The 11,833-nt window shown below is 38.5% G+C and overlaps 1 protein-coding gene across 2 annotated transcripts; it reads left to right on the top strand.

The window, feature by feature from the left end:
• The first annotated feature begins 977 nt into the window (after positions 1-977).
• On the top strand, positions 978-11,092 carry LOC103698721 (E3 ubiquitin-protein ligase RMA1-like). 2 transcript variants are annotated; one of them, XR_016395724.1, is made up of 2 exons: positions 978-1,496; positions 2,239-3,227. XR_016395724.1 is itself a non-coding variant. In XM_039119215.3 (2 exons), exon 2 carries the CDS (start codon positions 7,075-7,077, stop codon positions 7,864-7,866), a length of 792 nt encoding a protein of 263 aa, XP_038975143.2. In that variant the 5' UTR covers positions 1,163-1,496; positions 7,015-7,074; the 3' UTR covers positions 7,867-11,092. The 2 variants fall into 2 exon arrangements, 1 of the variants encoding a protein (XP_038975143.2); XM_039119215.3 differs by lacking the exon at positions 2,239-3,227 and adding an exon at positions 7,015-11,092 and having other exon boundaries at positions 1,163-1,496.
• Positions 11,093-11,833: the final 741 nt, after the last annotated feature.

Below are 11,833 nucleotides of genomic sequence, written 5' to 3' on the forward strand. Positions count from 1 at the left end.
CATAACTATTCATAGGGATGTGTCTATTCATTTGAATAGAAAAGACATGTCTCTTTACTTGGTGTCTATTCTGAAAAGTCACCATGAACTCTATAAATAGAGCCTTCCTCCAACCATTCTAAACACTGAATTTTTCCAATTCATTTAGTTCTCTCATTCTAGAGTTCTTAGAGAGCATAAGTGAGTTCATTCAAAGAGAGTACAAAAACTCAGTTTTTGGTTCGCCGTACAAACAAATTGGTGTGCTCCTTTTGTTTGTGAAGATCATTGTATCCTGGAAGGCAGACGCTCAAGAGATCCAAAGCACCTGTGTGGAGGGCGAAATCTGTCTTAAGGACATAGTGTCAAACACTAGCCTTGATCTAACATAGTTGAATCTTCAATCGAGGTCAGATTTATTTATTCATATATTTATTATTTAATTTATTTTACAAATTCACAATACACACATACAACACTGAGTTCCTTGGCACTTACCCAGACGAGACAGAAAAAAGGTCAACAATAATAATTAAAAAGCATTTGCACTTTTTTTCATGCATTATTGTTATTGCACTTTTTTTCTTTGGACAATATGGAGAGGGTTTAAACCTTTCAGAGGTTTATTTAAGGGAAATAAGGAATGTTACAAGTAGTCCAGGTTGCTTCGCAGATGTGTTGCTAGAGAGGCCACCAAGAGAGAGAATATTGCATTGTTATTTCACATTCTAGGCAGCAACACAAAAATGTTAGCTAGGTCAAACATATATACATGTTATAGTATTTAATCATCTCGTGCGACTTTATCGAACTTTCATACATATGACAATTGCAAATGAGATTGCTTCACCATGCTTGTCATACAATTTAAGGCGCAACATATAGCTTATATATTGATTGGAAGACTCAATTAAGTCTCATATCTGAAACGCAATTAGTCGCTCATGCAGTGAGAGATAATAAAAATTGTTCCAACACATGCCAAATTTGATACACAAGTAGGTTACGAGAATTAATCCATTCGTATATAGGTATTTTAGGACAGTGAAGATTCGTCAGATGGAACTCTTTCGATCTTCCTACGATATGATTCACCTGCTGAAACATTAATAAGAAAAATCCACCCTGGTAAAAACAATAAAACAGAACTTTTGCTAATTACGACATGGACGACCAACAACCATAAAAACAAATTTTGCTTGTGAAGAGGCCACTCAGGCCAATAGCCCCCAAGTAAAGTATGGTCGCGTGCACGGTGTTTTTATCTGCCCCTCCACCTCGGCTATAAATATCACATAGCGAGAGATCAACTCCTGACTGCCCCCCAACCTTCTTTTCCAATTATCGTCAAACCAAACGTTTCGTTTCATCCCTTTGCTCTCCCTCAACAAAACACTGAACAGGAACGCCCTCCCTTTCCGCCATTAGATCCCACGAAAGCTCTGTCGTCGCTACTTCCAATCATCAGAAGGCCATCGCAAAGAGATTAAGAGAGAGGGAAAAAGGTATTCAAATCGGTAAGTCATCGCAATACAATCCGTTCTTTTTCTTGTTTTCTTCTCCTGAGAAATCGATGGAATTTCGCCCTGTTTCGAATGGTAGAGGCATCGTTTTGGTCCCTCTTTGATGTTTTCTTCGCCTTCGAACCCAGAGGCCAATTTAGGCGAGTTTTTTCCTAAAAATTTCTTTTTTTGTTAAATTTGTATGAAGAAGAGCGGTTTGAACCTTGGGATGGGGCTCGATTCCTCTATTTTTTGTTTGGATTACCTCTTTTCTTATTGCTCTCCCGATTTTTCCATTCAATATTGTAACTTTGGGTGGCGGTGGCAGAACTCCGACGCAGGAAGCCAGGAAAAAATAAGTATGTTAATTATCAGGGAATATTTTTCTTGTTAATTTATGGAAGCTTTGACATTTTTTTGCCCGTTTTGTCGTATGTCTCACCACCCTACTTGTTTTTAGCAATCAAAAACATAATTTCCCAGCTCCGGATCTCGCTATCCCTTTCATACTCAGAATCCCGTGTCCCATGAACCGAACTCAAATTATTCTCCTCCTAATTGGGTGGCTAGGTTACTTTGTTTGGAAGTTTTTCCTTAGTCTGTACCTAAACGTTTATTCTTGTCACACGGCTAAGGTGTCTTGTATTTTTCATGTTTCTATTTTTTTTTTCCATTCTACCTTCTGTTCTTTTCTTGTTAACTAAAATGAAATGGAAGATAAATGGGCGAGTTAATGAACTTACTATTCTACTGATAGAGATCAAGGGGCTGGCCGAATGGTTCAAGCTAATTCCAAAAGGAATTGGAGGTCCAATGACTAGAGCAAGGGCAAAACAAATGAAAGAAGCTTTATATGGACTAGTCATGGAAATTCAAGAGAAGGAGGCTGCTCTAGAAGACTCTAAGGCTTCACCAAGATTGATCACTTATCTTTACATAGTAAATGCTGAAGAACAAAGCTTGGAGCCATTAAACAAGGCTGATCCACGTGGAGATGCTATTTAGGCCCATTTTTCGTGGGTACTTTTGGGCTTGAGTCTTGTTGTGTTCCTAATTACTTGTACATGAAGTTTTGACTTGTCAACTCGTTTTTCCTAAGTTATTCATGTACTTCGTAGTTAGGAACCTTGAAAGTTGTGTCATTTATTATTTTGAAGTTGTAACTTGGAAGTTGTGACTTGGAAAACGTTTTTTACTTATTGCCTTGGAAAGGGGATGGTGTCCTTTCCAATAGCTTAGTTTGAAGCCTATATAAAGGCTGCCATATGTAACCAAGGGATTATTATGAATGAATTAAAGTGTTGGCAAGCTTTGCTATGCTCTTTTGTGTTCTTGGATTAGAATACAAAATTCTGACTTATCAAAGGGAGTGATCAACCTTTGTGGCGTCTTCAAGAATTAGGGTTTTAAGGACTTAGTTTCCTTAGAGTTCTAATCTGATCTCCTACAACTTGTCTTTCTAGCGATCTCGGGGCAAGTATAGCAAATTGATTCAAGGGTTCCTAGGGCAGGTCTCCTGGTGGGTTCTTGTCATCTACCTCCTTTGATCGAAATATATATGTATTTTCTTTGTTCAGTTGAGTTGAATTTTAGTTGTGAATGCGTTAATGCCGAAGTGCATTTACAATCTCTTAGTTGGCTGCTGTTCTCGTGGTACTTTATCGTAGGGATTCTTACCTTTTATTTATGTTTTGCTAGTAGAAATTCTCATGCTTGTGTGCTTCAATCCCTTTTGTGATAGAAAAATTAAAGAAAGAATGTATTATTGGTCTGTGGTATCAACAAGAGTAAGCATTAAATGTAAGTAAATCAATACTTTTTGTTTATATCTTTGAATAAAGGCTGGGTGTTTCTGTAGATATATTTTGGAATGTATCGATTCTTATGTATAAGATGGGAAAGATTGTTTATTTAGTAAAATAAAGGTAAGAAGACCCCTTTAGGGTTATTGGTGTAGTAGGAACGTTTGAAGATTTACTTAAATCATTGAAATTGGCGGCATCTATGCTGTTTCTTTTCTCCTGATATGTGTCGATCAAAAGTTCTCCCATTTCTCTCTTTAAACATTAATTCTTCATTGAAATGCGTAGAATTGCAATATTTAGAAGAATCTTTGGAAAATTAAGATATATAAACTATTAATGAAAATAGTGATAACTTTCAAAATAGCATATAATTGATTATATCAATGCAATGCATAGTGGTCCCAGAGACCTCTTGTTATGTTACGCATATTTAATATGCATAACAATTGCCATTGTTTAGACTGTTATTCGTTATTCTTACATTATGCCCTTTACATAATACGAATAACAACTACTTTTTGATTCAAACAATTAACGATGTATTATTTTGTAACCAATACATGTAAACTGTGATTATTTTAATTATTACTTTTATTTTGTTGTTATTGGTCATTATTTTCCACTATATTGCACAAAATAACTCCAATTTATAATGGTGAACTTAAGAGGTGATATCACAGGTTAATGGTGTTGATGAAACCAAACCTTGTGGAACACTAATAACTAAGATCTTATTTGGAGGAGCTGTCGGCAGTAGATCTGTCTGAAGTAGAGCTTTTATAAAAAGCTGTTTGCTGTTTGATAACTAAATTTTTAAAATGCTGTGGCACTTTAATATGTGTTTGGTAAACAAACTGAGAAATACTTTTGCATGACAAAATGACCATAAAGGACATTACTAGTATTATACAATAGAGCATATAAAATATAATATGTATTAATATATAAATATATGATATAGTATAATATTAACATAATGTAATATAATATTATTATAATATAGTACTATAACATTGTATACTATAGGATAATAATTTAATATAATATTAAATTATTTAACATAACATATTAATGTATTATGATATAATGTAATATAATATTATATTTATAGTATAATACAATAATAAATATATAAAATATTATAATTATTGGTGTAAATTCATTTTTCATCCTTCTGATGGCCATTTATTTCTCTAACAAATTTTCTAGCTAGGTGATAAATTAGTTAAATAATTACTAATATTTTTTTATTTATTTACTTATTATTTTATTTCATTGAAATATATTTATTTATATTTTCATTTATATACATATTTATTTATGCATTTATTTATTATCTTATTTATTTATTTATTTGCTTATTTGTTCATTTATATACATATTTATTTATGCATTTATTTATTTATTTATTTATTTCTTTTCTTTTCTTTTTCTTTCCTTTTCTTTTTTCTTCTTCTCTTTTTTTTCTTTGCTTTTCTTCTTTTTCTTCCCTATCTTTTTTTTTTCTTTTCTTTTTCTTTTCTTTTTTCTCCTTATTTATACATTTATTTATTTATTTATATTTTTTTCTTTTCTTTTTCTTTTCTTTTTTTTTCTTCTCTTTTTCTTTTCTTTCCTTTTCTTCTTTTTTTTCTTTTCTTTTTCTTTTCTTTATTCTTCTCTTCTTCTCCTTCCTTCCTCTCTTCCCTTCTTCTCCTTTCTTCTCCTCCAGCGAGGCCGACGGCGCCGGAAGCGGGCCGGGCCGCGGCGGCCGCGGAAGGGGGTCAGGCCATGGCCGACTGCGGCCACGACAATCTTGGCGGCTCGCCCGCCACCATCGCGGGCAGACATCGCCGCACCACAGCTCCACCACGAGCGCACGTCGCCGTGATAGACGCCACCGCCCAAAGAGTAGCCCACGGCCAGCCGCTATGGGGGCTTCATTGCGGCTCGCCTTCCCGGTCCCGCGGCTGGCGAAGGCCCGGCCACCCCACGGCCGAGCCCGACCGCTCCACGGGCCGGCCGCGCACCACAGGTGGTGTCGCGATGACTTGTGGACGGGTCGCCGGCCATGGGTAGTGGCTGCCACCGTGGGCAGCCTTGGATTCACCAAAAAAAAAAAGAAATGGCTGGCGACGTTGAGAAAAAGAAGGAGATAGAGAGGGAGAGAGAGAGGGAAGGGTGAGAGAGGAAGAGGCGGTAGGATGGAGGGTTTTGGGAGGAAAAAGGGACGTTTAAATAGGGATATTTTGGTAGAAAAAAATAGCTTTCCGACAAAGCTGAAAACAGCATTTTCGGAAAGCTCCAAAATAGAGCTTCTCTCAGAAAGCTATTTTCAGATTTCTGGAAAAGCTAAAACAGCTTTCCGAAATTTTTACCAAACACCCTTTTTTATCCAAAAGTATTTTTGGAGGGCCAGAAGGTGCTTTTTGGCCCTTTAAAAACTCTCCCAAAGGGGGCCTAAGTTTGTTGAAGCCAATTGTTGGTGTGACCGACTTTTAGGTTCTCTGTGAGAGGATTTCTTTAATCCATAAATTTTGCTTTAGGGTTTTATGAACATTACTTTGTAAAAGAGGGATTTTTATGTGCAAAGCATATTAAGAGCATTTTAGCAATGCCCAGACTTTGGGGCAAACTGGTGGCCCGTCTGGGATAATGTCTTGAATTGACATGACAAAGTATCGCATAATCTGAATGAACTTTGACAAATGGAACATTCGAACAAATTTGAGTAATTAATTGGCAGTAATCTTTATATGTATCTGTTTTCGTTTTAAGCTTCTAGAGACCAAATGACGTAACCCCCATCTTCATCACAAAGGAGCTGGCATTGCCTTGTTCTAGCCAGTCATTTGGTGATACATTTATTATTCTATGGGTGGCCCATATATCTTTATTCCTCCACCAACTGTTTCATTGAATAATGTGTTGCCTTTTGGATAAAATTAGAGAGGTGGAGACTGGACAGAGGGTACCATCTTCTTATCATCTGACACACGTCTCTCATGATGCCATGTTCCCATGTGTTTGTTTAGGCTAGGCATTTGTCCATTTGTTTACCAACCTTTCCTGAGATTGTTTTTCTCTCCTCTTGTTTGGGCAAGGGAATAGGAAAGTTGGGGCCTAATCTTTCCTTATCTGTTGACGTGTCTTGGTAAGTATCAAAGAGGATGGCCATGCCTTTGGTACTGGCTGGCCATCTTGTTCCTTGGCCTTTAGTTTTATAACTTTTCTTCAATTTACTCCTACTCAATTTTAGTAGCGGGCCTTTAGCAAATTTTATACCCTTTCTCTTCCTGCACCGGTTCCTTCTCTAGGCTCATACTAGGCCACTTGCTTTGCTCCATCTTACCGTAATGAAGCCCCTCCCTACATGCTTTTTGGTGTGGTCGTGACTAAATTATTCAATACTGGCTAATTGCTGTTTCATTTACAAAACCCACCAGATTTCTTCTGTTGTTGGTTTCCTGTTCTCTCTCAGCTACCTACTTGCATTTAGAGTTAGCGTCACATGGCTACTTTTGGTTGATGGTTATGCTCCATCTTGAAAGCTCATGGATGCTTCCTCTCTTGTTTGGTGGTGTTTTTGGTGTCCCTGCTAGCCTTAACTCTTCCTCCACTTGCAGTCTTAAAGGCCACCCGTCCATGGTCCACGGAGTCAAATGTGGGTCATGTTTCTTTATAACTCTGCACGGGAGATATTACAGTAGCGCTGGATGCTCATGACCTTATCTCTCTTGTTTATGCAGTAAGCACCTATAAATCAATTGCTTTTAAAAAAAAAAAAAACGGAGAACACTCACAGCAACATGGAGGTAGAACAACCGGCAGAAGGATGCTCCAGTGAAGCTGTGCAGGGATCGCAGATCAGTCAGGAATCACTGAAAAGACGTGTTCTTGATGCTGGCACACCAAGGTCGGCCAATGGGTGTTTTGATTGCAACATATGCTTGGACTTTGCCGTCGACCCGGTGGTCACACTCTGTGGCCATCTTTACTGCTGGCCGTGCATATACAAGTGGTTGCAGCAGGCTGAGAGCGCCTCTCAGCAACGGTGCCCTGTCTGCAAGGCAACCATAACCGAGAACACCCTGGTGCCGCTATATGGCCGGGGCCGCAGCACCAAGAAAACCCACCAGTCCCACGAGATCCCTTGCCGTCCCTCGGTCCAGCGGGAGGAGATTGAACTCCAATCCTCATCCATAAGTGAGGAGCAGTACAGTGATACATACCCACTGATTCGACGGCATCGGCAACGGCGTTCCCATCTCCATCAGCATGAGCATCAACACTACCCTCATCACAGCATTCCTGGCAGCGATCCCATGCCGCCATCCTCCCCACTGGGAACACCATTAGGCTCGCGGATGATCAGTTCGACTGCCGGGGGAGTGCTCCGGGGAATTTTAGTCGCAGTGCTCCCATGGGTGTTCAGGAATCACCAGGGGGCGAGCATGTGCGACTCGAGCAACCCATACTACACATCAGGGAATGGGTTCAGCCCAATGGTCAGGAGGCAGGAGATGGAGCTGGAGAGGACGCTCCATCAGATCTGGGTCTTCCTGTTCTGCTGTGCGATGCTGTGCCTGCTCTTGTTCTGAGTGTAGATGGACTGCTTGATTACGTATTGTAATACCTCTTTACCACAAGGGTTTAATTGAGACTTTCATTAGCTGGTTTTTGTTGATAGGGCAAAATACCTAATCAAACTTAGAGCTCGTTCAAATTGTCCGTTGAGATGTGCTCCTCTTGTTCCAACATGTGCTCTTCTCTTGGTTGCAATGATTGTGCTTTTTCTTTTTTTTTAACATACTAGAGATGGGCATCGGGCCGTGCCGGGCCCGGCCCGGCCCAGACCCACCGGGCCACAGAATAAACGGGTTGTGCCTGGCCCGGCCTGTTACTAAACGGGCCGTGCCAGGCATGGCTCGCTTAGCCTAAAAGCTAAGCCCGGCCCGACCCTAGGCCCGTGGGGTGGCGGGCCGTGCCGGGCCCTGGCACGAGACTGGCCGTGCCTGGCACGGCCCGTATGGCAAAAAAAAAATAGCCGTTACGGGCCGTGCCTGGCACGGCCCGTGTGGCAAAAAAAAAAAAACCATTGCCATAACGGCTATTTTTGGTTTTTACCCAAAATACCCCTCCCAACAATTATAAAACGGCTAATTTGAGGGGTATTTTGGAGAAAAAAATATTTGGAGTCCTATAAATACTCCTTTCCTTCCTCATTCTCACCACACCAAACCATCTCTTCTCTCCTCTACTACTACTATTTCTCTCTTCTAACAATATTTAGCAAGTGCTCTTCTAGCAATTTAATTTTTAGTTTGCATTTAGCAAGTGTTCAAGTGCTACACAAGAGGAGGTTCTTGTTGAGAAGAGAAGGAGGTTCTTGTTGAGAGCACAAGAGGAAGCTCACAAATCTCGGCTCTACCTCTGGCACTCTACTCAATTCCTCCTTATGGTTAGTTTTTATTTTTTGCATTCATCAATTTAGATATGTCATCTTTTGAGGAAAGTCATTTTGGCATTCCTCCTGTCTCTGAGGGAGAAGAAACTAATCCCCAATCCCATGTTCCTAGTTCCTCTAGAACTAGTGAACCGAGTGAAGATCAAACCTCTTCTCGTAAGAGGACTAGTGCTGTATGGAATGAATTTGATAGAATTATGGTTGATGGAGTCTGGAAAGCAAAATGTAAAAAATGTGCCAAACTTTATAGTTGTAGTAGTAGTGGGGGAACAGGTCATTTAAAAAGACATCAAGAGAGTCATAGGATACATGATTCTCGTCTTCAAAGTACCCTTAATATATAAGAGGGATCACTTTTAGGTAATTTTGCATATAATCATGAAAATCAAAGAAAATCACTTGTAAAATGGATAGTTAAGGATGAATTACCTTTTAGTTTATGTGAATCTTTTAATTTTGAAGAATATGTTCAATTAAACCTACAACCTGCTTACAAAAGAACTAGTAGGCGTACATTTAGAAGAGTAGCTATGACAACTTTTTAGCAATGAGACAAAGTTTAATTGAACACTCTCTACTTTAAATGTAAAAGTTTCATTAACTTCTGATATTTGGTCAGCATCTGTAGGTAGTAATTGTTTTATTACTATTACTACTCATTATATTGATAATGATTGGCAATTAAATAAATGTATTCTTGCTTTTTGTGCTTTTGATTTTCCACATTCTGGGCAACAAATTTCAAATGCCATTTATCAAACTGCATGTTCATATAATATTAATGATAAAATTATGTCTATTACTTTTGATAATGCATCTAATAATAATTCTGCTGTTACATTATTAAAGGACTCATTGCATCCCATGTTAAATGGAAATTTATTGCATATTAGATGTGCATGTCATATCTTAAATCTTTCTGTTCAAGCTGGCATGGGCATGATTCAAGATGTCATTTCAAAAATTAGAAATGCAGTTTCTTTTATTCATGCTTCAAGATCAAGACTTGAAGAATTTAAGGAACTATGTATAAATCATGGTAAACGTTTTAAAAAATTTAAACTTGATGTAATTACTCGTTAGAACTCAACATATAGCATGATACATGATGCATACCCATATAAAAATTTATTAAGTGCATATATTAATGATCGTGGATTAGGCTTTACATTGACTGAAATTGATTGGAATAAAGGAAAAATTTTGGAAGATTTTTTGCTTAGTTTTTATAATGCTACTAATGTTCTTTCTGATATTTATTATCCAACTTCATGTTCATTTTTACAACAAGCATATATGATTACAAAAATTTGCAGAACATAGATATGATGATGTTTTAATGCCTATTATTAAACAAATGGAATCTAAATGAAATGAGTATTGGGACAAGATATGTCCTATGCATAACTTAGCTACTGTATTTGATCCAAGAGTTAAATTGAATGGCGTACTAATTTTACTTGATGCATATTGTAAAAATATGATTCAAGATCCTGAACCTGCTAAAATTGAGGTAAAACAACTTCTTTATGATATTTATGCTATATATGATGAAAAAATTCGTGGATCTAGATTTTTCGTAGAAAGCTCTATTTCTTCTTCTAGTAGTTCTTGTTCGTCATCTATTTTTTCATTCATTGCACAGAGAAAACACACACATGCTTCAAGTTCATCTTCATCTTCTTCATCTTTAAGTAGTGGACTACAATTTTATTTACGAAATGATCTTCAGTCTGCATATGATGAAAATCAAATAGAGAGTCTAGATGTATTATCTTGGTGGAAGAGTGTTAAAAATTAATATCCTGTTATATCTGCAATTGCACGCGATATTTTAGCTGTGCCGATGTCCACAGTAGCATCGGAATCCGCTTTTAGTGCAAGTCGGCGTGTTGTTGACGAAAAGAGAAGTAGGTTGACTGGCGAAACGGTTGAGATGCTTCTCTGCTTCAAAGATTGGTTGGATGCTGAGGCGAGACTTCAAGATAAAGGTGGACATGATACAACATTCTCTGATGATGATGATACAAACACTACTGAATAGTGAATACTGATGATTAGTAAGATTTTGATCATTTATTTTTATTTCTTAATTTTTTATAATTGTACATTTTTATTTTTTTAATTGTTAAAGTGAGTCATCTCTATTTTTTCCTTTCTTATTGTATTCTGGAGGTCAGACCAAGGTCTAAACCTCCCTTCATGTACCATTTTGATTTAAATTAATAAACTGGTAGGGGTCTATGCCAAACCCCCCACCATTAAGATGGCTTTATATTAATAAATCCTTAGTTCCCAATATTTATTAATTTATTAAAAAAAATTTTATTCCCATTTATTTTAAGGGGGACGAGCCGTGCCTGGCCCGGCCCAGGCCCGGTTCAGGCCCTTATGGGCCGTTCCGGGCTGGTTCGCGGGCTGTGCCGTGCTTGGCCCACGAATCGTGCCAGCCCAAGCCCTTATGGGCCGTGCTGGGCTGGCTCGCGGGCCGTACCGTGCTTGGCCCATGAATCGTGCCAGCCCTGACCCTTATGGGCCGGGCCGGGCTCGGTCCGCGAGCCAAAAATTCATAATCCAGCCCAGCCCCCTTTTAGGGGCCGTGCTAGGCACGGCCCGTTACTGTCCGCTTCGTGCCAGGCCGGGCCGGGCCATGGGCGGCCCGGCAATGGCCCGACCCGGCCCAATGCCTCTCTCTAAACTTACATGATCGTTCCCTTTGAATATATAAGATTTCAGGCAAAAGCTAATGTTGTTAGGAACCAATTTATTATCAGGCTTAATGGCAAAAGGTGCAAGTCTTGTCTTTGGGATCCTTGGTTCTCTAGTGACGATGGTAGTCATGGAATAGACTTTTCTTATGGCTGAAAATTAATCATATATAATTGGGGTGAACATATTTTGGTCAGACTCAAAAAAATTGTGCATGTTGCTGGGATTTAGAATAGTAACTGTTGTTCAACCTTTTCACTGCTTTCTAGTAACTTATTATTTTATATTATTAATTTTCATAAACGTGCAGAGGTTTTGATTTTAAAAAAATTGTGATTTTGTCAGATAATATCATTATATTGCTTTTTGCTTGTTACTCTGTCACTCTTTGT

Source organism: Phoenix dactylifera, chromosome 6 (genome assembly GCF_051530095.1).
Source record: "Phoenix dactylifera cultivar Ajwa chromosome 6, Ajwa_hap1_PhDact_Kaust_v1.1, whole genome shotgun sequence".
In the NCBI taxonomy this organism is placed as follows: Eukaryota; Viridiplantae; Streptophyta; class Magnoliopsida; order Arecales; family Arecaceae; genus Phoenix; species Phoenix dactylifera.

Coding starts and splice junctions, on each gene's coding strand:
- LOC103698721 (XM_039119215.3), top strand. CDS start 7,075: ATGGAGGTAGAACAACCGGCAGAAGGATGCTCCAGTGAAGCTGTGCAG.